This window comes from Scyliorhinus canicula, chromosome 1 (assembly GCF_902713615.1).
Source record: "Scyliorhinus canicula chromosome 1, sScyCan1.1, whole genome shotgun sequence".
Taxonomy (NCBI): domain Eukaryota; kingdom Metazoa; phylum Chordata; class Chondrichthyes; order Carcharhiniformes; family Scyliorhinidae; genus Scyliorhinus; species Scyliorhinus canicula.
Genome location: NC_052146.1, coordinates 141,079,337 through 141,106,682, shown reverse-complemented (window position 1 = coordinate 141,106,682; position 27,346 = coordinate 141,079,337). Strand labels below are relative to the sequence as shown.

The following is a 27,346-nucleotide window of genomic DNA, read 5'->3' as shown; positions in this document are numbered from 1 at the left end:
TTACACCGTGCGCTGGGTGGCCATTGTCAGAGGCCCTCCCAGCGATACTCCGCTCCCGACCAGCCATGTTCCCGACGGCATGGAACTAATGTGGTGTGGTATGGACGGTCAGGACTCTTGCGCGGTGGCTGCGGACTTAGTCCGCGGCCACCCTGTGGGGGGGGGGGGCAGGGAATTGAGCACCGGGGGGGGGGGGCCTTATGGGCATCCGGAGCAGTGATCGGGCCGGTCCGATGCAGCGGCGTGCGGTCAATCGGAGGGGTCTGAGTCCACCATGGCGCTCGGCGTGGCCGCTGGAGGCCACCATCGTGCGCATACATGGACTCGGAACCGGAAGTGCGGGGGCCCGTATCCGCAGACAAAGCTGCGTGAAGCTCCCTGGGACCCTGCTAGCCCCCAGAAGGTAAGTGAATTGCCTTTTAATTTTTGCAGGAAACTGGGTAGTGCAACGCCAGCGATTTTAAGCCAGCGTGGGGGCATAGCCCCAACATTTTGGGAGAATCCAGCCCAAGATCTCTTCTAAGCTTTATCGAGGTCCTTTGAATATTCTGGTCTCTGACAGAAGGCATGGGTTCGAAACCTAAATCTAAGACCATGTTCCATGTAGTGGATAAAAATGGCTTTTACCCAAGAAGTCATAGGAGGACGATGGCAAACCACAGTGCACCAAAAGCAGCAATGCACAAAAGCATTTCTCCAAACGAGCTTGGTGATCCGCAATAATGTCACTATGAGCATTAGCTCTTAAACAGCTTTAATTTTGAGAGCAATTAAGAGGCAAATTAAGCTTAACACAGAAATGCTGGGTGATACATTTTGGTAGGAATAGGGAGGTCACTTATTCCTTGGAAGGGACAAGTCCATGAGGGCTAGAAGGATATCGGGACTTTGAGAGTACAAATATACCCATCACTAGATGTTGTGGCACAGATTTGCATGGCCATAAAAATGCCAACAAAGTGCAAGGTTTTATTTCTGGAGAAATGGAATTTAAAAGTAGGAACATTATGCTGTACCTTGGTTTACCACGCAAGGACTGCATGCAGTTCTGGCATATTATAAAAGTGCTATATAAACAGTGGAGAGGGTGCAGAAATTTACATGGATGACACCAGAAATATGTGGGTGTACATATCAGGAAATAATCCATAGGCTGGCTCTCTTTTTTTTGAATCAAGAAGGCTGAGGGGTGACCTAATAAAGGTCTTTGAAATTATGGAAGGCAAAGAGAACATTTGCACTGTGAGGAAGAACATACATAAAGGCCATTAATATAAGACGGTTACCAAGAAATCCATCAGTGAATTCAAAAGAAACATGTTTGTTAAACAGTGGTAAGATTGTGGAACGTGCTACCACGGAGAGTGGTTGAGGTGAATAGCACAGGTGCATTTTAGCGGAAGCTAGACAAGCATTCAAGGGAGATGGGATTAGAGGATTACAATGGTAAATTTAGATGAAGCAAGATGGAAGGAGGCTTCAGTGGAGCATAAACACCGGAGTGGACTAATTAGGCTGAATGGCCTGTTTCTCTGCTGTACATCCTCATGTTCTCTGGTGTTATTTATCTTTTCCCTTCTATAGGCTGAAACTCATTCTGGAATATTTCCCAGGCAATAAAAACATTATTTTTATTCTCTCCGGAAAAGTACCGATCGACTATCTCTTAGAACTGTCCTGCATAAACCAGGGGCAGCTTCTCAATGTGTGCTAATAACAACCAGCTGTATCTGTCCACCTCTGTCAGTCTGCATGTATGTCATTGTGGAGGAGCCAAACTTTTTTTAGTTAAGTACTGAAGCCATTGTTTCCCACCACTACCAAAATCTCCAATTCCTTGGCACTGACACTGCATCTAGCTCAACTCAGAGCTATGCTTTAACCCCCTATTTCCAATCCAGCCCCAGAATTATTTACTTCCATCTTTACAATTTGCTTATCTCTGTTCCAATCTCACTGCCACTGAATCTTTATTCATGAGTTTGTTCCAGCCACATCCAATAATTTCCTTGCCAGGCTCCTGACAGTCACCTCCACTAATTCCAATTTCTCAATAACATGGGTGCCCCCATATGAGCCCACCTGAAAGGTATCGACCTCTACCGATGAAGCTTATCATGCTGTGAGTGGGAATTATCACGAGGAAGGGAAAGAAAGATTACTTTCTCCATCGCTCCTATCCATGATAACATAATGTTGCTCTCCTTTTTCTTGCACACTGCACTTAGAATCCTTGACATGCTTCTTAATATCCTCCAAGGTCACACCCTCCCTACCTATGCAAACTGCTGTGCCCAGGCTGGCCTCTCTGGTTTTCTGATACTGGTCTTGTGTACATCCCCTTCTCGCCTTTTCATCATTGGTGACAGCGCCTTCATTTACAGTGTCTGCACTTACATTGTGTATTTATCGTATGTTCTATGTTTTCATGCATGGAACGATCTGCCTGGACTACTCGCAGAACAATTCTTTTCACTGTACCTCGGTACACATGACAATAAATCTAAATCAGCGTTATTCTTTGCAACCTCCTCTCTAAAACTGTCCCAGTTTGTGGTCCGCATCCAGTCTTTGAAAGCCTGCTTACAACTCATCACTTCGAACCAAACATTTAGTCACTCGTGTTAACTTCTCCACAATAGATCGCAATCTGTTCCTTTCTTCTACTCTGAAGCACCTCATGGTATACAAGTGCAGCTGATTTTCTTCTTTCATGATGTAACTCTATCAAAACCTTTCTGTGTGGCTTTTTAAAATAACATTGAGACATCATGGTAATGGGGCAAAGTGTATGATAATGTAGGACATCAACAAGTTTAAAAAGATTTAGAAAGAAGATAAAGCAAATCTGGAAGTGGTAAAAATTGGTGGAGGAGGAAGAAAAGAATAAAGGAGTTTGAAGTCGCAGATACAAACCCAATCACAATTCCACAGAACACAAAGTTCACCATTTCAACTCTTCGGAAGCAATAAGGCTTCACAAGTTAGAACCTACGCTGATATTCCCCTTTCCTTCTCCCCATTTTAACCAGAAATATTGAAGCCACTGCTGGCTGCCCTAATGAACAAACAGTGCAGTCAATCTGAATGGTAAAATTTAGCCTTGATTTTGGCTTTAACACATTTTTTTCCTTCATGGAAGTGGAAGATGGAAAAAGGTAAAGTATTCTGCCAATGTCAGGTTCAAGGCCTTCTTGCATGGCTGAGACACAGTACAAATCTAGAAACTCTGTCACAACAACAGTCCCTACACCAACTGAGATGGATGGTGAGAGGGGATACAGTTGGCAGCAAGGAGCCTGGAAAGTACAGATTTCCCAGTGATCTTGCTGAACTTAATGGCAGCACATATTTGAAACTTTTTGCATCCATTTCCTGGCCGCAGCCAGCCAGATAGAAAGAGAGCAGAGCAGACGTAAATAAGACATGGCAGTGGTGGTGGTGGCGTTGGGGGGGGCGGATCTTGAACATGGCAGATGGGGTTGTCCATGCTGAGAGAAAGGTTGCCAGATACATGGATGTTGGCGAAGGAGTTACCGATCAGAAATGTGTGCAGATTGGGCATAGGAGGACCAATCAGCTGGTGGAGTTAAGGAGAGGAATGGGAGAAGTTCCGAACTGTGAGGGAGAGTCAATTTGCAGAGGTGACAGTCCAAGCACAGGAGTGGGGGATCAGTTTGATCATCGGAAGGATCGGTCCAATCACAGTTGGGGGGGGGGGGGGGGGGTATTGATTGGTCCAATATCAGAGAGGGAATAAACAGATACGCTTGGTAGGCTGGAAGGAAGCAGGCAGGTTCCTCCTCGCTGACAAATAATAGTCTCTTAGCCGATAGATCTTACCCTTCTTACCTCTGTTCAGCTAATGGGTAATTCTTAACTCCTGGAAAACAAGTCTGCAGGTACCAAAGTAATACACTTGTTAAGTTGGAGGCATACAACCTCGTTAAAATATTTTAGAGATGAACCTGTCTCCTGGGAGCAGGTTAATCACCTCAACCACCACCACACACCCACCCTCACCATTGCATTTAAAATTAGGTGTGTTGGAGATGGGTTGGGATCCAGTTTCAGATCTTCAGATTTTTTTTACCCCCTAAAATCTCAATCCCCCATCATTTTGGGGCACTAAAATTACCCCCAATGTGTCCAAATCCCATCATTAGGAGAACACTTTCTGTGACAGCAATCATCCTAATACACACTGTGAGCTTATGTATTAAGGACCAAACTTCATACAATTCTGTTGCATACTGCTGAACCCATCCAGAACAGCTGTAACAACTCTACCAATATATCTGACAGTTTCACAATACCTTGCTTTCTGCTTCCTGTGTTTCAGACTGATGAGAACCCTCAGGAGTTGATAGAAGTAACGCTCTAACTGAAGAATTCATACTTGCATACCGGTTTGTAAAATCGAGACGAGATGGGCCAGCAATATGAGCTGAAGAGGTTTTGATGTTGCTCTTGTTAGTCAAGTCCATGGCCTGTTCTGAACTGTCTTTTAGCCAAAATGTGGAGTGTGGTGTTGATGCTTTAGCTATCGGGTCCATGTGCAAATGCGGAATGTAGTCAGGAGAAGTTGGCTCAAAAGACAGCTGCCCACAAGAGAAATGTTGGCCACAAATCCGAGAATACATGGTTGGTGTCCAACCTTCTCTTGTAAACTGGATTGCTTTTGTTATGGCTGCAGTGTGACTTCCTTTCTTCCTGATGACTGTGAACCACCGAATATGTGTGTCTTTGCCCCGACGACTCCGGCATCCAGCAACACTGCAACAGTCTCCGTGGCTGTTTGAACGTGAGGTGGGTTTTTGAATAATGACAGATTTTGGATCAATGCCAAGCCTTTGACACAGAACTCTTTGAAAGTATACCCTTGTTCCTGAAACTGGAAGACCATATTGTTTACAGAGCTCTCGTAGTTTGGCTTTTGGGCCTTCCTTGATCTGTTGTATGGTGACTGATATTTCCTCTGATGCATTTATGTTAGCCATCATGTAATGCTGAAAAGACAAATAATTAACATAGTCAACACATCTGCAGTGAAATGAAAAATCTTCATGACCAGTGTCCTTCTGTTCTGTAATAATCATGTTACAGTCTGGCACTAAAGATATAACTCAGCAACGTCACTTAAGAGATCAATGAGCGTGTGTGAAATGGAATGGAGCAGAGGATCTGTTGGTTCGGGATCTGCAACTTAGTTGGCTAAGAAGCAACTATTAGGCCTACATCCAATTAATTTAGACATTGACTCCACAGCCCGTGCAGGTTGGATGGATTGTTTGGGAAAGGAAAAACACAGAGGTCCGTGTCCTCCAAGCAGCTGCAATGGTCATCAGATTCCTGCTGTGATCAAAATGCCCTGACTCGAAATTGCTGTGCATTTCTTCCAATTCTAACATTGACAGAAATATGCAGCACAACATCCATTGGGAAACTTCTTCAGAGATGAATTTCTTCCAATTCTAACATTGACAGAAATGTGCAGCACAACATCCATGGGGAAACTTCTTTGGAGCTGAGTAGAAGTGGAGGAAGACGGACAGGCCCCCACATGATAAGTTATGGGCGGCACGGTGGCACAGTGGTTAGCACGGTTGCCTCACAACGCCAGGGACCCAGATTCGATTCCCGGCTTGGGTCACTGCCTGTGCAGAGTCTGCACATTCTCCCCGTGTCCTCGTGGGTTTCCTCCGAGTGCCCTGGTTTCCTCCCACAAGTCCCAAAATGCATGCTTGTTAGATGAATTGGACATTCTGAATTTTCCCTCAGTGTACCCGAACAGGTGCTATAGCGTGGCGACTAGGGGATTTTCACAGTAACTTCATTGCAGTGCTAAAATAAGCCTACTTGTGACAATAATAAAGATTATTATTATAAATGTCCAATCTGAATGTTAGTGAGTGGGTGAATGAGTGAGTGTATGAATATGTGAGTGGGTAGAGGAGTAAGTGGGTGAGTGCTTACTCAGGTCTGAGGGGAAGCCAGGTTGGGTTAGGAAGAGTAATCAGGTCTACTGGGTAGTTGGGTGGGGTGGGAGGGTAGTCAGGTGGTCTTTTGGGACTTGTGGGAGGAAACTGGTCAATGCTGAGTCTGGAGTAGTCATGGTCAGGTCAGGAGGTGTAGTTAGGTCATGGGGAGGAGCCGGGTGGTTGAGGCAGGCAGTCGGGTCATGTTGGGAGGGAGAGCCACGTGATCGATGTGGTGGGGGGGCGGATCCGTTGGGTCTGGTCAGGAGGGCAGGCCAGTTATCAGGGAAGTGTAATCAGGGCGTCATGGGGATATCAGGTAGTAGTCAGGATTTGGCGTTGGAGGGTTGATGGAGACTTCATTTGTGTAGTTATCCAGATGTTTTAGTTTTAATCTGTTGCAATATTTCCCAACTAACTATTTAGGTTAGTACTTGGAACTGTCCAAAGAAAATTAAATTCAGACCATCCGGATACCAGAAAATTTGATTCAATATTTTAGATATGAACTGAAAGCTGGAGATTTGTGAACTTTTGACGTTTTTTTTCATAGTTGAAGTATTCAATGGTAATTTAAACATATTGGGCTCAGAGTTGCAGTCTCCAAATCATCGGAGATCAGACATAGGACTGAAGATGTACAGCATGCGTTTACTCGAACATCAAGGATCAATTCCCAGGCGAGATTCAAAAACCTAGGAATTACCTGGAATTTTGAAATATAAAGGGTGATTTGATCGAAGTTTTCAAGATATTCAGGGGAACAGATAGGGCAGTCAGAAATAAACTATTTCCACTGGTCGGACAGTCAAATATTCGGTGGCACAGTCTAAAAATACAGCCAGACCTTTTTTTATAAATCTTTTTATTCTCATTTTCAATATTTTCATCAAAGAAAAAACAAACAAAAACAAAGACAATAACAATCTCCCAAACTGAAACCGCAACCGCTCAATATACAGACCTAAACATCCACCCGTACATTCCAGGTAAAAAACACAAATTAACAATCCATAAACAGTGTAACCAAAGACAACAATACCGCCAACACCCCCTCCCCTAATGTTCAATGGCAACCAATTCTCGAAAGTGCAAAATAAACAGCCCCCATGAACTGTGAAACCCTTCCTTCATCCCCTTCAGCTGAGATTTCACCTTCCCGAGAGTCAAAGAAATTCAGGTAGCCCCCCCCCCAACCCCCCCCCCCTCATTCCCAACCCCCCATCCGGTCCCAGGAAAACAAAGAAATCCCCTTCAACATACAACCCCAGTGTAAACACACAAACCCCAAAGAACTATCATTGCAAAAAGAAAATCCCAACTCTTACCTTGTCCAAATAGGCAACTTCCACTCATTTAGCACATATAACATGCAGTGAAAAATAGAGCTCCATACACCCCTCCACCCCCTACCCTCAGTGCAAGACCAATTCCCAGTCCCATTTCTCACTTCTACCCCAGTTCTTCTGCCTTCACAAACGCCTCCGCCACTTCCACAGTCTCAAAACAAAAGTCTTTGGAGTTGTAGGTCACCCTCAACTTAGCTGGGTACACTGTGCCGAACCGCACACTGCTGTTATACAGTGCCGCCTTCACATGACCAAAGGCCGGCCGCCTCCTTACCAACTCCACAATAAAGTCCTGGTATATACGTGTACCAACTTCAGCTCATTGCACCTCCCGCTTCTGCTTCGCCCATTGTAGGACTTCTCCTTCACGCGGTACTTACAGAAACAAATAATCACTTCACTTGGGGCGCGATTCTCCGCACTCCCGACGGTGCGGAGAATAGCGTGGCTCGTAAAATGTTACGGCCACGCTGTTCCGACGCCCTCCCGCTATTCTCCCCCCCCCCCCCCCCCACGCCCGACTCCCGATACGAATCGCTGCCGCCGTTTTTTTAAACGGCCGGCAGCGATTCTCAGCTGATGGATGGGCCGAGTTCCCAGCCCTTTACGGCTGTTTTTACGAACGGCAAACACACCTGGTCTGGCTGTTCGTAAAAACGGCCGTAAACTGTCGATTTTTAAAACCATGGCACCGATTGGCACGGCAGTACCACGGCCGTGCCAAGGGTGCCATGGGCCCCGCGATCGGTGGGCACCGATCACGGGCAGCGGGCCCGATGCCCGTGCACTCTTCTCCTTCCGCCGCCCCGCAGTATCCATTCGCGGGGCGGCTGAGGGGCATCCCGGCCCGCGCATGCGCGGGTTTCGCGCAAATGCGCGATGACGTCATCCGCGCATGCGCGGGTTGGAGTCTTCCAATCCGCGCATGCGCGGCTGACGTCATATGACGCGTCAGCCGACGCTAACTCTGGCAAGCGGGCTTAACGAAATTCGTTAAGCCCGCGTTGCCGGAGTTTACGGCGTCGGGATGCTAGCCCCGACCGGGGACCAGAATCGGTTCCCGGTCGGGAAGGGGGGGGGCTGGCGTCAAACCCGCCCGGATTTGACGCCAGCCTTACGATTTCTCCCCATATGGGAGAATCGCGCCCATGGTACCTCATTCGCCTTTGGTTTAGGCCTCCACGCCCGATGAGCCCGATGCAGTTCATAACGAGAGTGATCTTCCCCCTCCCTCAACAGCTGCGCCAACATCCTGGCAAAATACTCCGTCGGCCTCGGATCCTCTACCCCTTCGAGCAGGCCCAGGATCCTCAGATCTTGTAGTCAGAAATCTTACAACACCAGGTTAAAGTCCAACAGATTTGTTTCAAATCACTAGCTTTCGGAGTGCAGCTCCTTCCGCAGGTGAATCAGATTTTGCCACCTAGATCTGTTTTCCAGGTCCTCTACTTTGGCTCGCAGACCCTTGTTGGCCTCCACCATCCTTTGCAGCTCCTCACCCACCGAGGTGAGATGATTATTGTGTTGCGACAAGGCCTCTTCCACTCCCTTCAGTTTCTCACCCTGCTCCTGCACCTCGGCCGATGTCTTCGACACTTCCATCTTCACCGGGGCAATCGTCTCCTCCACCAGCACCTTCAATGTTGCAATCGTCTCCTCCACCAGCACCTTCAATGTTGCCATCATCTCCTTCCTCATCACCTCCATGTGCGTTGCGAATTGGTTTTCAAGTTCCACAACCATCACCTCAGTCATCTTTTCTGCCGTGAATAGTGCGGCCCCACCCAGTGACACAGCCTCTGCCTTCCTTCCAGTTGTTGAGCCAACCCTTCCACTCGACGGCGAACCTTCATTCACCCCCTTCTTCACGGCAGCTTTCCTTTGGGTTTTGGACATCTTTCTTCCTTATGTCTTCCTGCACTTAGTTAACCAAAAATTGGCCCTGGGACCGGGCATTAAATTCTAAAAAATCAAGCCTCGAGCAGGAGCCAATCAATGTGCGACCTCCTCCTGCATGCCGCCACCGGATGTCCCCACAGCCAGATCTTTAATGAGTAAAATTAGGAGGGGAATCTTCTGCTTTTGTTGGTGGCGAGCTCGAAGACAGAACCAGGCCTGTCCACCCTCGGAGGTCCCCCGTCCCCGTCCCCACTCCCCCCACATCGAGCATTGGGACAGCAGCTCCAGTGCCCCCAGGCTAACTGCCTGTTTTCCAAGATGGCTACTCGCCTTCTCCGATCCCCACAGCAGCCATTTTGCTAGCTTCATATTTTTAAATAGGTATGCTAAAAGGGACCCGCTTGACCCCTCACTGGGAAGCCAATTAGATCACAGAAGGCCATTAGATAGGGTGTCCTTCCCGTTAACGGGATGGGATTGGCCTTAATTGGTGATTATTGGTTTCTTGTCACGCTGCATCGGGATCTGGATTTCGCCAATGGGAGTGGGCTGGTTAGATCGGGAACTGACCGGCGCCCAATGGGGGTCCCGATTTTGGACACTCCCGCTATCTAACCGGTTCACACTAGGCTGGGGAGGCAGGGGGGAGGGGGGGAGGGGCTCAGCACCAACGAGTCCGACAAATCCCGGATCATGTATACCCATGCCAGGGACAACTACACTTTTGTCTACATGTCCCACCGACCACCTCCAGGTCACAGCCCTGTCCGTGGTAATATGAGGAAGGTCACTTTAACCCTACCGACCATAGCGGCCCCTGGCCGCAGAGCTGAAGACTATCGCTTATAGGAAATTGGCAATGTTGGTAATGTGAGTATTCCACAGCTCCCAAGTGGATTCCTGTGGGTAGACATGCCTTGTCGCAGGCAGGTGTTACTGTCCAGCATCCGGGAGGGGGAGGCTTACCTGGACACTTTGTTTCAGGAGGCAGTCACACCTGTCAGAGTAAATAGTTTAAATTCTGCCAGTGGCCAGGGACAGCAGGGTGTGACTGCAAGTCAGGCAGGTAAAGGGAACCAGCAGTCAGGAACTCAGGAGCCTCAGCCCTTGACCCTGTCCAACAGGTACGAGGCACTTGCTCCCTGTGTGGATGGCGAACAGGGCTGCAGGAAGGATGAGTCAGCTGACCAAGGCACCATGGTTCAGCAGGCCATTCAAGGGGAGGAAGTAAATAGGCAAGTTGTAGTTGTAGGGGATTCTATTATCAGAGGGACAGATAGTATCCTTTGTGAGCAGGATCGAGGGTCCCGCATGGTATGTTGCCTGCCCGGTGCTAGGGTGCGGGACATCTCTGACCGGCTTGAAAGGATATTGGAGAGGGAGGGGGAGGATCCAGTTGTTGTGGTCCATGTCGGTACCAACAACTTAGGCAAGTCTAGGAAAGAGGACCTGTTTAGAGATTATAAAGAGTTAGGATTCAAATTAAAAAACAGGTCCTCAAGGGTCATAATCTCCGGATTACTGCCCGAGTCACGTGCAAATTGGCATAGGGAGGCAAGAATAAGGGAAGTTAACACGTGGCTGAAAGAGTGGTGTGGGAAAGAGGGGTTCCTTTTCATGGGACACTGGCATCAGTTTTGGGACAGAGGGGACCTATACCGTTGGGATGGTCTCCACCTGAACCGAGCTGGGACCAGTGTTCTGGCGAAAAGAGTAAATAGGGTGGTCAATAGGACTTTAAACTAGAGATTGGGGGGGAAGGGAAAGTCAGGGAACCAAGAGGTGAAGGAATCAGTGGGAAGCGTAGCTGCTTAGGATTACAAAAAATCACGAAAAGACAGAGCTCAGGAGAGGTTACGATAGTCCCCATCTCACAAAATATGACACAGTGTATGGAAAGGCTCAGTAAACCAAGGTCCACCACACTAAGAAAACAAAAAGGGACAGTCAATAGGGAATTAAAGGTGCTATATTTAAATGCCCGCAGTGTACGGAACAAGGTAGATGAGCTTGTGGCCCAGACTGTGACTGGCAGGTATGATGTGGTAGGCATCACAGAGACGTGGTTGCAGGGGGTTCAGGACTGGCAGTTAAACATCCAGGGATTTACAACCTATCGAAAAGACAGAGAGGTGGGTAGAGGGGGCGGGGTTGCCTTGTTAATTAGAAATGAAATTAAATCAATAGCACTAAACGACATAGGGTCAGACGATGTGGAGTCTGTGTGGGTAGAGTTGAGGAACCACAAAGGCAAAAAAACCATAATGGGAGTTATGTACAGGCCTCCTGACAGTGGTCAGGACCAGGGGCACAAAATGCACCACGAAATAGAAAGGGCATGTCAGAAAGGCAAGGTCACAGTGATCATGGGGGACTTCAATATGCAGGTGGACTGGGTAAATAATGTTGCCAGTGGACCCAAAGAAAGGGAATTCATTGAATGTTTACAGGATGGCTTTTTGGAACAGCTTGTGATGGAGCCCACGAGGGAACAGGCTATTCTGGACTTAGTGTTATGTAATGAGCCAGAATTGATAAAAGACCTTAAAGTAAGGGAACACTTAGGAAGCAGTGATCATAATATGGTAGAATTCAGTCTGCAATTTGAAAGAAAGAAGGTAGAATCAGATGTAAAGGTTTTACAGTTAAATAAAGGTAATTACAGGCGCATGAGGGAGGAACTGACGAAAATCGACTGGAAGCAGAGCCTAGTGGGAAAGACAGTAGAACAGCAATGGCAGGAGTTTCTGGGAGTAATTGAGGACACAGTGCAGAGGTTCATCCCAAAGAAAAGAAAGGTTATCAGAGGGAGGATTAGGCAGCCATGGCTGACAAAGGAAGTCAGGGAATGCATCAAGGCAAAAGAGAGAGCCTATAATGTGGCAAAGAGTAGTGGGAAGTCAGAAGATTGGGAAGGCTACAAAAACAAACAGAGGATAACAAAGAGAGAAATAAGGAAGGAGAGGATCAAATATGAAGGTAGGCTAGCCAGTAACATTAGGAATGATAGTAAAAGTTTCTTTAAATACATTAAAAACAAACGGGAGGCAAAAGTAGACATTGGGCCGCTCCAAAATGACGCTGGTAATCTAGTGATGGGAGACAAGGAAATAGCTGAGGAACTTAATAAGTACTTTGCGTCAGTCTTCACAGTAGAAGACATGAGTAATATCCCAACAATTCAGGAAAGTCAGGGGGCAGAGTTGAATATGGTTGCCATCACAAAGGAGAAGGTGCTAGAGAAACTAAAAGGTCTGAAAATTGATAAATCTCCGGGCCCAGATGGGCTACATCCTAGAGTTCTAAAGGAGATAGCTGAAGAAATAGTGGAGGCGTTAGTTATGATCTTTCAAAAGTCACTGGAATCAGGGAAAGTCCCAGAGGATTGGAAAATCGCTGTTGTAACCCCCCTGTTCAAGAAGGGAACAAGAAAAATGATGGAAAATTATAGGCCAATTAGCCTAACCTCGGTTGTTGGCAAAATTCTAGAATCCATCGTTAAGGATGAGATTTCTAAATTCTTGGAAGTGCAGGGTCGGATTAGGACAAGTCAGCATGGATTTAGTAAGGGGAGGTCGTGCCTGACAAACCTGTTAGAGTTCTTTGAAGAGATAACAAATAGGTTAGACCAAGGAGAGCCAATGGATGTTATCTATCTTGACTTCCAAAAGGCCTTTGACAAGGTGCCTCACGGGAGACTGCTGAGTAAAATAAGGGCCCATGGTATTCGAGGCAAGGTACTAACATGGATTGACGATTGGCTGTCAGACAGAAGGCAGAGAGTTGGGATAAAAGGTTCTTTTTCGGAATGGCAACCGGTGACAAGTGGTGTCCCGCAGGGTTCAGTGTTGGGGCCACAGCTGTTCTCTTTACATATTAACGATCTAGATGACGGGACTGGGGGCATTCTGGCCAAGTTTGCCGATGATACAAAGATGGGTGGAGGGGCAGGTAGTATTGAGGAGGTGGGGAGGCTGCAGAAAGATTTAGACAGTTTAGGAGAATGGTCCAAGAAGTGGCTGATGAAATTCAACGTGGGCAAGTGCGAGGTCTTGCACTTTGGAAAAAAGAATAGAGGCATGGACTATTTTCTAAACGGTGACAAAATTCATAATGCTAAAGTGCAAAGGGACTTGGGAGTCCTAGTCCAGGATTCTCTAAAGGTAAACTTGCAGGTTGAGTCCGTAATTAAAAAAGCAAATGTAATGTTGTCATTTATCTCAAGAGGCTTGGAATATAAAAGCAGGGATGTACTTCTGAGGCTTTATAAAGCACTAGTTAGGCCCCATTTAGAATACTGTGAGCAATTTTGGGCCCCATACCTCAGGAAGGACATACTGGCACTGGAGCGGGTCCAGCGGAGATTCACACGGATGATCCCAGGAATGGTAGGCCTAACATACGATGAACGTCTGAGGATCGTGGGATTATATTCATTGGAGTTTAGGAGGTTGAGGGGAGATCTAATAGAAACGTACAAGATAATGAATGGCTTGGATAGGATGGACGTAGGGAAGTTGTTTCCATTAGCAGGGGAGACTAGGACGCGGGGGCACAGCCTTAGAATAAAAGGGAGTCACTTTAGAACAGAGATGAGGAGAAATTTCTTCAGCCAGAGAGTGGTAGGTCTGTGGAATTCATTGCCACAGAGGGCGGTGGAGGCCGGGACATTGAGTGTCTTTAAGACAGAAATTGATAAATTCTTGATTTCTCGAGGAATTAAGGGCTATGGGGGGAGAGCGGGTAAATGGAGTTGAAATCAACCATGATTGAATGGTGGAGTGGACTCGATGGGCCGAATGGCCTTACTTCCACTCCTATGTCTTATGGTCTTATGGTCTTATCCCAATCAGACCGTGAGGCCTGGACAACTTGCCTGAAGACTGGAAGCTTCAACATCGCAGTACAGCATAGAAGGAGATCATTCGGCCCATCTTGCCCATGCCAACCTGAGGACACCCAGGTGTCCTTTCTAATCCCAACTTCCTGCACCCGGTCCAGAGCCCTGTAGCATACAGCATTTAAGTTGCAGGTCCAGGTACCTTTTAAAAGAGTTTAGGGCCTCTGCCTCCACCACCAACCCGGGCAGCAATTTCCATATTCCCACGATCCACTGCGTAAAAAGGTTTTTCCTCGTGTCCCCTCCACACCTTCTGCCACTTATCTTGAATCTATGTCCGCTGGTTTGCCACTAAGGGAAACAATTTTAGAATATAGAATAGTACTATCCTGGGGCGAAATTCTCCGACCCCACGCAGGGTCGGAGAATCGGCCAGCAGCGGCGTTAATCCCGCTCCCGCCGGGTTTTTAAATCTCCGACCGGCCAAAAACCGGCGTTGTGCAAATCCCGCCGGCAGCCTCTGAAAACAGCTGGCGCCGGCGGGATTATATTATTTTTTTCTTTCACCAAATCTCCGGCCCGGGGGGGGGGGGGGGTTTGCGAGTGGGGGGGGGTTGCGAGTGGGGGGGGTTGCGAGTGGGGGGGGTTGTGGCGTTGGGGGGGGTTGCGGCATTGGGGGGGGTTGCGGCGTTGGAGGGGGGGTTGCGGCGTTGGAGGGGGGGTAGGGGTGGTGGGGAGGGGGGTAGGGGTGGTGGGGAGGGGGGGTAGGGGTGGTGGGGAGGAGGGGGGTAGGGGTGGTGGGGAGGGGGGTAGGGGGTGGTGGGGAGGGGGGTAGGTGCGGTGGGGGCGTAGGGGGCGTTGGAGGGGGGGTAGGGGTGGTGGGGGGGGGTTGGGGGTAGGGGGCAGCGGCGTGCAGAGGGGGCAACTGCGTTGGCACCGGCCATCCGTCGCCCCCCCTCTGCACGCCGCTGCCCCCTACCCCAACCTCCCCTCACCACCCCTAACCCCCTCCAACGCCCCTACCCCCCTCACCACCCCTACCCCCCTCACCACCCCTACCCCCCTCACCACCCCCTACCCCCTCCAACGCCCCTACCCCCCTCCCCCCCTTCCCACCACCCCTACCCCCCTCCCCACCATCCCTCCAACGCCGCCCCCTCTCTCCTCAACGCCGGTACCCCCCTCCTCTCAACGCAGGTAACCCCCCTCCTCTCAACTCAACGCCGCAACCCCCTCCCTCCCTCCCTCCTCTCAACGCAGGTAACCCCCTCCCCCCCCTCCTCTCAACTCAACGCCGTAACCCCCTACCCCCTCTCCTCTCAACGCAGGTAACCCCCTTCTCCCCTCTCCTCTCAACTCAACGCCGCAACCGCCCCCCTCCCTCCCTCCCTCTCCCCCTCTCCCCCCCTCCCTCTCCCCCTCCCCCCAACGCCGGGTCTCTCTTCCTCCCCCCCCCAAACAACGCCGGGTGTCTCTTCCCCCCCCCCCCAACAACGGCGGTCTCTCTCTTCCCCCCCCCCCCAACAACGCCGGGTCTCTCTCTCCCCCCCCCCCCCAACAACGCCGGGTCTCTCTCTCCCCCCCCCCCCCCCCCCCCAACAACGCCGGGTCTCTCTCTTCTCCTCCCCCCCCCCCAACAACGCCGGGTCTCTCTCTTCTCCCCCCCCCCCAACAACGCCGGGTCTCTCTCTTCCCCCCCCCCCAACAATGCCGGGTCTCTCTCTTCCCCCCCCCCCCAACAACGCCGGGTCTCTCTCTCCCCCCCCCCCCCCAACAACGCCGGGTTCTCTCTCTTCCCCCCCCCAACAACGCCGGGTCTTTCTCCCCCCCCCCCCAACAACGCCGGGTCTCTCTCCCCCCCCCCCCCCCACACAACGCCGGGTCTCTCTCTCCTCCCCCCCCCAAACAACGCCGGGTCTCTCTCTCCTCCCCCCCCCCAAACAACGCCGGGACTCGCCACTTCCGCAGCTGGAGAAACTGACGCCTATCGCGTCAGTCCGCTGCTGGCCCTTTCGGGAACGGAGATTGCCAGCTTAAAAGAAGGCCCGGACGCCGGAGTCATCCGCACCGCTTTTCCCCGCCGGAAATGGGCGTCACGTCGGTCCGCAGAGAATTTCGCCCCTGTCCTCTCTATCGCTTCCCCTCATAACTTTGTACACCTCAATTAAGACACCCCTCAGCCTTCTTTGTTCCAAGGAAAATAATTCCAACCGATCAAATCTCTCCTCGCAGTCACACTTTTCTAGCACTGGCAACATTCTTGCAAACCTCTTCTGCACTCCCTCCTGAGCAATTACCTACTTCCTCTAATGTGGTGACCAGAACTTCAGAGAATATTCCAGTTGTGACCTTACCAGTGTTTTATACAATTCTAACATGATATCCTTACCCTTCTATTCTGTACCTCTGCCAATAAAGGAAAGCATTCCATATGCTTTCTTTACTACCTTGTCTATTTGAACTGTTGTCTTTAGGGACCCGTGTACTTGTATACCACGGTCTTGTTATATTACGTGATCGTAATACGTTGTTACTCTTTGCTTTTTACTCCCAGAATGGTCTGATGGTTGTATTTCAATGAAACTATCAGTCATCAATTTAAAGCAAGATACATTTAATGACTAACAACATTGTCCGGCATGACGGTGTCAGGTATTCCATGCCTTAAAACTGTTTCCTCGCATGCTTTAATAACTGATTTTGAAGTTAAATACAGAAGTTTCATTATTTCTGGGTAATTAGAGAAGTTATCAATAATTAAAACACAGTCACGACCAGCCGAATAAAATAGGTCGATTCCTACTTTGGCCCAAGGAGAAGTAACTAATTTGTGTTGTTGCAGAGTCTCCTTACATTGGGCAGGTTGGTGTTTTGACAAGTTTCATAGGTGATAACCATGTCAGTTATGTGTCTATTTATTCCCGGCCAGTAGACTGCCTGTCTTGCCCGAGGTGTGCCTCATGAATCTGATCAAGTATCGTAGAACAAAGACATTGTGGAATTACAATTCGGTCGAGTCTCAAGAGTAGTCCATCCACAATCGTTAAAACTGACTGAATGTTTCTGTACTGAGGACATTGCCCTTTCGGCCACACATTTTGAAGATAGTGAATGACCCTTTGTACCATCCTTCTTAGTTTCAGTTCTGATTAAAATTAGCTTCTGATCTGATTGTGGTTTAATGCACAGAGGTGCGCCTGAGCTTCGACATCACGTATGAATTCAAATGGTTGACTGACAGACATGATGGAGCATGATAGAGCATCCGCTCTGAAACACTTGCTTTAGTCGCGCAATATGCTCTTCTGCTGTTGTAGACCATATTATTCTGTCATCTACGTATCCCTCACACCTTCTATTCCTTCTGTCACTTGTTCCATGATTCTGTGGAATACCTTAGATGCAGATATGATACCGAAATGTGGAGGTGAGCCGGCAGTTTGCGGTGTCGATGATAACCATGATGTGGAGATGAGCCACCCATCACCACCCACCAGGTACGTGGCACATACTCGTGCGACTCGACCAATGTAGTCTACCTCATACGCTGCAGGAAAGAATGTCCCGAAGCGTGGTACATTGGCGAGACCATACAGACACTGCGACAACGAATGAACGGGCATCGTGCGACAATCAACAGGCAGGAATGTTCCCTTCCAGTCGGGGAACACTTCAGCAGTCAAGGACATTCAGCCTCTGATCTCTGGGTAAGCGTTCGCCAAGGCGGTCTTCAGGACACGCGACAACGCAGAATTGTCGAGCAAAAACTTATAGCTAAGTTCCGCACGCATGAGTGCGGCCTCAACCAGGATCTTGGATTCATGTCGCACTACATTCACCCCCCACCATCTGGCCTGGACTTGCAAAATCCTCCCAACTGTCCTGCCTTGAGACAATTCACACCTCTTTAACCTGGGATTACCCCCTATCTCTGGATCTGTAATGATTTGATTACCCACAAATGCTCGCATTCCAAGCATTGTCTGGCATCTCTGACTTTGTCTATATAAATGTTTCTGGAAATTACCTCTTCATTCACCTGAGGAAGGAGCTGCGCTCCGAAAGCTCGTGTTTGAAACAAACCTGTTGGACTTTAACCCGGTGTTGTAAGACTTCTTACTATGATACCGAAAGGCATGTAGTTGAAAGAAAAATCTTCCAAAGGACGTGTTAAATGTGCAGAGTTGTCTGCTCGAGTCGTCGAGTTGCATTTGCCAAATTCCCTGTGACGCATCTAACTTTGTAAAGATGCGTGAATTTGCCATCTCACTGGTGATCTCCTCACGTTTTGGTATAGGATAGTGTTCCCTCCTTATGTTCTTATTGAGATCCTTGGGATCAATGCAGATGCAAAGATCGCCAGACTTTTTTTTTACGGAAACCAATGACCTGATCCAGTCAGTCGGTTTAGTGACTCATGAGATTATCCCTTGGTTCTGAAGTCGGTCTAATTCTTGCTTCAAACTTTCACGTAAAGGGGCAGGAATCCTCCTCGGCAGATGTACAACTGGCTTGGCATCCTTCCTTAGTAGGATTTTATATTGAAATGGTAATATACCCATGCCTCTGAAGACATCAGGATACCGGTTCAAAATGCATTAGATACCATCATCCAATATTGGCGTAGATGCAGTCGCTGTATAAATATGCTGCACTAGATTCAATTCTTTACATGCTTGTGCACCTAGAAGTGAAGATTTGTCATTCTTGACAATCTCAAATCTTAAGATCTTTTCAATTTGTTTGTTGGAGACTTTTAAACGGCATGACCCTATTGAAAAAATCAAGTTGCCGTTATAGTCCTTCAGTCTGAAGGCTGCTGGAAATATCTCAGGGTTATCGAGATCCAGCCTTGAGAGCTGGTTAGCTGAAGCACCAGTGTCAAGTTTAAATTGGTCAGTTGTTTACTTGAACGACTGTGTTCCATTCATTATTAGAGTTTACTGAGTTAATTTGTTGAGGATTTGTTGCTTCATTGGAGTCTTCACATGTTTCTATTATGCCAACAAACAACATGTTCTCCAGTGAGTAATTGTCAGGATCGGATGAAAAATTCTCTTTGTCTTCTTTTACTGTTGATTCGACACTCCAAACATTAATGTGCCTGTTATTTTGTTTAGCTAGTTTAAATGGGAGTGAAGATCTGCACTGCGAAGCAAAATGATTAAGTTTGCCACATTGAGAGCATTGTTTTCCATGTGCTGGACATTTCTTCTAAGTGGGCGGTTCCACATCTATAACACGTCATGACATTTTCACGCATGCGCAGATCGGCTTACGTCCGTCTCGCATTTGTTTCACGAAGTGCACATGTGCAGGGCTTGAGTGTGCGTGCGCAAGATGGCTGTCACCTGAAACATGCTTCTTCATCGATTGCAACACCATTTTTACACACTCGACCTCGTGGTGGATTTTCGCACCTTTTTCAAGGGTATAGTACTCCAGGTCCTGATTCTTACTTTGCTGATGTGCTAGGTATTTTTCAATCATTGGGTGAGATTCCGCCCCCCCCCCCCCCAGCTGGGTGGGAGAATCGCCGGGGCACCGCGTTAACCGCACCACGCCGCCCCACCCCCACACGCGATTCTCCCAACCCCCCCACCCCGAATCCAGCGCCATGCAAATTGCGTCGGGCTGCTCGGAGAATCGCTACAAACGGCGAGAGGCGATTCTCCGGCGAAGGAAATTACAGTCCTGCTGGCGCCATTCTAACCTGCTCTCGAACCGGCGGGACCTGGGGCTTCAAGGGCCGGGAGCGGCCTGTGGGGAGGGAGGGGGGGTTCCAACCTCGGAGAGGCCCTCCGGAGTGGCCTGGTACGCGATCGGGTCCCAACGATCGGCGGGCCGGCCTCTCTGTCGGCGGGCCTCCTTTCATCCGCCGAGAGCCTGGATCCATGCCCCATTTTTGTGTGGATCGGCCTGGGGAGGACGGCCACCGCACATGCGCTAGTTGCCGCCGGCCCAACTGCGCATGCGCGGGACCCAAGGCGGCGCGTCTTTTACGCGACGCCAGGTCTCTGATGCCGCACCGAGGCACCGCCTCCGTAAATCGCACAACGCCCCTGCTAGCCCCACGGAGGGAGAATAGGGGTCTGGAAACGGATGCCGACGCCGGAGTAAAACACTCCGGTTTTTACTGCGGCATCAGCACTTATACTCCCGTTGGGAGAATCCCACTCATAATTTCTTTTTTTTAATAAGTTTAGAGTAGCCAATTATTTTTATTTTTCCAATTAAGAGGCAATTTGTTTTTTTCTTTTTTTATAAATTTCGAGTACTCAATTATTTTCTTTTTCCTATCAAGAGGCAATTTAGCATGGCCAATCCACTGAACCAACACATCTTTGGTCAACACGCAGACTTGGGGAGAATGTGCAAACTCCACACGGTCAGTGACCCAGGGTCAGGATTCGAACCTGGGTCCTCAGTGCCGCAATCGTTATTTCTAACATTATGTCTCGTTGTCTCAAAAGCCTTTCTCTGAGGTGCTCATCATTTATCCCAAATACAATCTGGTCACAAATTAAAGAATCATGCGGTGCTGCAAAGTTACAGGATTGAGCTAAACGTTTTAAGTCTGTCACAAAGCTAGTAAACGATTCCCCTGTTTTTTGCAATCTTTTATGGAAAATGATCGTGCAGTGGTCATCAAATGTATTTAAAATAATATCAAATTTAGCTTTGTCCTGACCAGCAGAATACTGAAAGGAGTTATATATTTTGATTGCATGCTGTCCTGCCATTGTTAGAAGCAATGCAATTTTACGAGCATCAGTCACGGTAGTTAAGTCTGTAGCTTCCAAATATATTTGAAATTGTTGTTTAAAGAGCTTCCAATTTGTATTCAAATTACCAGTAATCTTGAGGTGACGTGGAGCTTGTGTGTGGTCCATCGAGGCACTTTTCTTCAATGGATTTGTTTTCTGCGATGCTTCTCCAGTCGAATAGCTGTCATGGTTTTCTTCTGTTTCTGATCTAACTAAATCACTCTATCTAGTTTTCTGAAGCCAAAACCTGGTACCGTGTTATATTACATGATCGTAATACCGCGTTACTCTTTGCTTTACTCCCAGATTAGTCTGATGGTTGTATTTCAATGAAACTATCAGTCTTCAATTTAAAGCAAATAACATTTAATGAATAATGAATATGAATACTAATGAGTTTGTTCACTCTCCACAACTATAGCTGTTGATAAAGGTAAATCAGAAGAAGTATTAACTATGTTTAACCAGGGCAGTATGGTGGCACAATGGTGCTGCTGCCTCACGGTGCTGAGGTCCCAGGTTCGATCCCAGCTGTGGGTCACTGTCCATCTGGAGTTTGCACATTCTCCCCGTGTTTGCGTGGGTTTCGCCCCCACAACCCAAAGATGTTTAGGTTAAGTGAATTGGCCACGCTAAATTGCCCCTTAATTGGTAAAAATGAATTGGGTACTCTAAAAAAAATTTTAAACTATGTTTAACTACACGTTCTAACTACCCTATATCTCTCTAAAACTCTGCTGTCTAGTCACTCCTGGTTCGAAGAGAGGGAAGATCCTCCAGGTTCAGTTTATATACATGAATCTAGTGCTGTCAATTCGTGGTTGTCTAACACTATGACGCAGTTGTTAACCCTTTACACACCAGCAGACATACAGATCACTACAGCTCTCTCACTTCATCTACCCCTCTTAGTATATTCTCATTATTGTGTACTCCCTATAACTGTTTGAACTCCCTAAATGCATGTCCTCACAATTCTCTGTGTTCATTTCCACCTGCCATTTTTTCGCCCACATCTCCAACCCATTTATATCATTTCTTTTTAACATTTTTTTTGGTATAAATTTAGAGTACCCAATTCATTTATTCCAATTAAGGGGCAACTTTGCGTTGAGACTAACTGACCTATAATTGTTTGCCATTTCCTTCAACTCTTCTTAAACAATGGAACCTCGTTTGCATTTCTCCAGTTCCCCCAGTACCTCTCCTGTGTCTAGTGAGGATTGGAAAATCATGGCAGCACGGTGGCGTAGTGGGTTAGCCCTGCTGTCTCACGGCGTTGAGGCGATCCCAGCGCTGTGGACCCTCTCGACCAGGGGACGGTCTTATGGCTCCTCTTATGCTTCCGGAGAAGGACAGGTCCCGGAGTTGTCAGCCAGGATGGAAGCGAGACCCCGGAGATGGACTTCCGAGGGAAAACAAACAAACAATCATGAGGGGTCTTGTTCGTGGCTGTTCAGAGGAGTGATCTAACGGAGTGGAGGGCGTCGGGGAGGACCTCCTGCCCACGGGGGATCGGGAGACTTCTAGACTGGAGGGCAAGAAGGACGGCCTTCCATACCATCGCGTTCTCCCTCTCCACCTGCCCGTTTCACTGCGGGTTATAGCTCGTAGTCCTGCTCGAGGCGATGCCTTTACTGAGCAAGTACTGACGCAGCTCGTCGCTCATAAACAAATGTGCCTCGGTCACTGTGGATGTACTCAGGGAAACTGAACAGTGTGAAGATGCTGTGCAGTGCCTTTATAACAGTGGCCGAGGTCATGTCGGGGCAGGAGACAGTGAAGGGGAAGCGGGAGTACTCATCAACGACGGTTAGGAAGTATAGATTATGGTTGGTGGAGGGGAGGAGCCCTTTGAAGTCAATACTGAGGCGCTCAAAGGGCCGAGAGGCCTTTACCAGGTGGGCCTTGTCTGGCCGATAGAAGTGTGGTTTGCACTCCGCGCAGACTTGGCAGTCCCTGGTCATGGCCTTGACCTCCTCGGTGGAGTAGGGCAGATTGCAGGCCTTGATAAAGTGGGTAAGCCGGATGACTCCCGGGTGACAGAGGTCATCGTGGATAGCCCGCAGTCGGTCATCTTGTGCGCTGGCGCATGTGCCGCGGGACAGGGCATCTGAGGGCTCGTTGAGCTCCCCAGGACAATACTTGATATCATAATTGTAGGTGGAGAGCACGATCTTCCAGCTCAAGATTTTGTCATTTTTAAATTTGCCCCTTTGTGCGTTGTCAAACATAAAGGCAACCGACCGCTGGTCGGTGACGAGGGTGAACCTCCTACCAGCTAGGTAGTGCCTCCAGTGCCGCACAGCTTCCACTATGGCTTGTGCTTCCTTCTCGACCGAGGAGTTTCGGATCACGGAATCATGGAGGGTTCTAGAGAAGAATGCTACTGGCCTGCCCGCCTGTTTGAGTTTGGCGGCCAGTGCGACGTCTGACGCATCGTTCTCTACCTAGAAAGGGGCAAACTGCCTTCGTGATATCGGCCTTGATGCTGCTGAAGGCCGAGCGAGCCTCAGCCGTCAGGGGAAATGTAGTGGTTTTAATAAGTGGGCGGGCTTTGTCCGCATAGTTGGGGACTCACTGGGCTTAATTGGAGAATAGCCCCAGGCATCGTTTGAGGGCCTTGAGGCTGTGGGGAGGGGGAAGTTTCGTGAGGAGACGCATACAGTCAGGGTCAGGCCCTAGGACTTCGTTCTCCACGACATAGCCGAGGATGGTTAGCCGGGTTGTGCGGAAAACGCACTTCTCCTTGTTATATGTGAGATTGAGGGATGGGGCGGCCTGGAGGAACCTCTGGAGGTTTGCGTCGTGGTCCTGCTGATCATGGCCGCAGATGGTAACATTGTCCAAGTACGGGTATGTAGCCCGCAACCCGTACTCGTCCACCATTCGGTCCATCGTTCTCTGAAAGACCGAGACCCCGTTAGTGACGCCGAAAGGGACCCTGAGGAAGTTGAAGAGTCGGCTGGCTGCTTCAAAGGCAATGCAGTGGCGCTCTTCCGGACTGATCAGGAGCTGGTGGTAGGCCGACTTCAGAACGACTATTGAGAACACCCGGTACTGTGTGATCTGGTTGACCATCTCCGCTCTGCGGGGGAGGGGGTACACATCCAGTTGCGTGAACCGGTTAATGGTCTGGCTGTAGTCCACAACCATCCGATTATTTTCCCCGGTCTGGACAATCACCACTTGCGCTCTCCAGGGGCTGTTGCTGGCCTCGATGATCCCCTCCCTCTACAGTCGCTGGACCTCTGACTTGATAAAAATAATGTCTTGGGAACTGTACCGCCTGCTCCTGGTGGCGACGGGCTTACAGTTGGGAGTGAGGATCGCAAAGAGCTTAGTAGGGGGACCTTAAGGATCGCGAGACTACGTACTGTGAGGGGGGGTAATGGTCTGCCGAACTGTAGGATCAGGATTCGGTGACTGCATTGGAAGTCTAATCAAAGCAGTAGGGGGTCGCAGAGGTGAGGGTGGACGTACAGTTTAAAATGGGCGTACTCAGCACCCTGCATCGCGATGTTCGCGATACAGTACCCCCGGATCTGGAGGCAATTGGATCCGGAGGCAAGGGAGATTGTTTGGGATGCGGGGTAGATGTGAAGGGTGCAGCATCTTACCGTGTCAGTGTGAACGAAGCTCTCTGTGCTCCCGGAGTTGAAAAGACAGGGGGTCTCGTGCCCGTTGACCCGGACGACCATTATAGAACGTTTCAGGGGCTTTGGCTGCGACTGGTCGAGGGTGACTGCGCCAAACTGCGGGTAGCCTGCGTGGTCGGAGGTATCGGGATCACAAAATGGCGGCTGGGTAGAAGATGGCGACCAAGATGGCCACCCCCATCGGTCGCACGTGTCAGTCGGTGTTGGAGCCAGCGGCCAAGATGGCGGCCCCCACGAGTCGCACGAGACTGATGATGCATCTGAAGAGGGCATTCCCAGCAGGCATGCAGCCACATTGCGGGGTCTGCGGGCTTGTGAGTCAATGGGTCGGACCTGGTAGGTTTTTGACTTCTGGGCTTTAGGTCGGCCCAAACAGACTCTGGCGAAGTGTCCCTTTTTGCCACAATCACTGCACATCGCTGTGCGGGCTGGGCAATGCTGCCGGGAGTGTTTACCCTGGCCGCAGAAGTAGCAGTGCGGTTCCCCGGTCTGGACAGGCAGCCGCACGGCACAGGCCTGTGACGTAGTCGGGTCCGGTGGGGGCCGCAACGGTGGCGCCCACGAAAAATTCGCTGGGTCTGCGGGGAATGCGCTGAGGCTTTGGTAGGCCACCTCTGACGAGGTGGCTAGTTTTACCGTGTCCTGCAGGTCAGTGGTCCCGTTTTCCAGCAGGCGCTGCCTGATGTAGTTAGACCGGACCCCAGCCACGTAGGTGTCCCGGATCTGCAGCTTCATGTGCTCCTCAGCCGTCACATCCCGATAGTTGCAGTTCGTTGAGAGTAGGGTCAGGTTCTCTAGGTACTCGTCCAGCGATTCCCCGGCGCATTGACGGCGTGTAGTGAGGAGGTGTCGCGCAAACACCTCATTTACGGGCTTCACGAAATGCGCCTTCAGGGTCACGACCGCCGCCTCGTACGTGGCAGCTTTCTCTCTCATTATGGAGATTCCATGGCTCACCCGTGCGTGGAGGAGTCGCAGCTTGAGGGTTTCGGAGGGAGGCGTTGAGGAGGAGTTGAGGTAGGCCTCGAAACAGCGAAGCCAGTGTGAGAAGATCTCCTTCGCCTCCATTGCTCGTGTGTCGAGTTTGAGTTCATCTGGCTTTAGAGCAGCTTCCATGGTGATGTCGCTGGATAATAAACTGATATACCATCAATTCACTGCGAGACTGTGAGAATGAGTGAACAGAAGGCTTTATTACCCAGGAATTCACCTGCCAGTGTCTGCTGTACAAATATGTGCCACCCACAGGTGACCGGTCTATATAGCGCCCCGGGGAGGGCGGAGACAGAGGCAGGGCCAACCGGGGTTCCAGTACAGTACCTGGAAGTAGACCGTATTATCATTTCCGGGTCATAGGTCACAGCACTATACAGACAGTTCATACTTAGATGAATACATTCACCACATTCCCTCTTCACAAATGTTGTCCTTCCACACTCTCAAAGTATTGCATTGTCTTGACTTCCGGTTGCAGCTATGCGGAGCTAAGTCGCACGTTCGGCAGCTCCTGCCAGGAACGGACTTTTGAGCTCTTTTTAGGGCCCCCAGCGGTACTTTTTCGACGTTTCCCGACATGGGAAGGAGCCAGCAACATTTCCCCGGCAGTATATGGCCTGGACCAGGAGTGGGGCGAGTAAGAAAGTGGTTGCAGCGCCAAAGCAGAAGCAAGGGAAGAAGCACAAGATGGCAGCGGGCGGTGACCAGGCGGCATGGATGTAGTGGGCGCAGGAGCAGCAGGCGACTCTCCAGCGCTGCTTCAGGGAGCTTAAAACGGAGCTGCTGGTGCTGTTGAAGGCTTGAATTGACAAGCTGCTGGAGACCCAGACGGTCCAGGGGGTGGCGATCCGAGAGATCCGGCAAAAGGCCTCCGAAAGAGAGGACGAGACCTTAGGCCTCGCGGTGAATGTGGAGATGCATGAGGCGCTCCATAAAAAATGGCAGGAGAGGTTCGAGGAGATGGTGAACCGGTCGAGGCGGAAAATCTGCGGATCCTGGGCTTTCCGGAAGGGCTGGAGGGGTCAGACATAGGGGCCTATGTGGCCACCATGTTAAATTCGCTGATGGGAGCTGGGTCCTTCCAGGGGCCCCCAGAGCTGGAGGGGGCCCATCGAATATTGGCAAGAAGACCCAAGCCGAATGAGCCGCCACGGGCGATGCTGGTGCGGTTCCACCGGTTTGCTGACCGGGAGTGTGTGCTCAGGTGGGCCAAGAAGGAGCGGAGCAGCAGGTGGGAGAATGCGGTGGTGCGGATCTACCAGGACTGGAGTGCAGAGGTGGCAAAGAAGAGGGCTGGGTACAACCGGACGAAGGCGGTGCTGCACAGGAAGGGAGTGAAGTTCAACATGCTACAGCCGGCGCGTTTGTGGGTCACCTACAGGACCGGCACTTTTACTTTGAGTCCCCGGAGGAGGCGTGGGCCTTTGTGCTGGCCGAGAAGTTGGACTCAAACTGAGGGCTGGGTGCGGGGGGGTCTGCATGTAACTGTGTTATATTTTGAGGGGGGGGGTTCTCTGTTTAATGTTGGTTCTTTGTTGTTTTCAGGGCGGGTGGGGCACTGTTTTCTGCTTGGGTTTGTTGGATGGGCTCGAGGAGGGGGGCAGACCTGCAGTGTGGGGGGCTGATGGTGTGGAGGGGGGCTGGGGCCCCGCGAGGGGACCGGGCCGGTAAAGGGAGCTGCTGTAGAGGAGGTGGGGTCGGGCAGGTGGAAAGGGTTGAAGGGGGCGGGGCCGGAGGTGGGAAGCGCGGGCTTTTTCCCGCCTGAGAGCAAGAGGGGGAGGAGGAAAGCCTGCTGGTGGACACTGGGGAGGAGGGGAAACCCCACGCTGGGAGGGGTCGGAGAAGGGGAGGGAGTAGC

General features: G+C 49.9%; 1 protein-coding gene across 4 annotated transcripts in view; it reads right to left on the bottom strand.

Moving 5' to 3' along the window:
* LOC119968075 (zinc finger MYM-type protein 4-like) overlaps positions 1-27,346 on the bottom strand; it is a 385,591-nt gene that overhangs the window by 344,040 nt on the left and 14,205 nt on the right. For all 4 annotated transcript variants that reach the window (XM_038801168.1, XM_038801166.1, XM_038801167.1 and 1 more), the window contains exon 2: positions 4,317-5,009. In XM_038801168.1, the coding sequence (XP_038657096.1) occupies positions 4,317-5,003 (687 nt within the window). In that variant the 5' untranslated portion in view covers positions 5,004-5,009. The remainder of the gene's footprint in view (positions 1-4,316; positions 5,010-27,346) is intronic.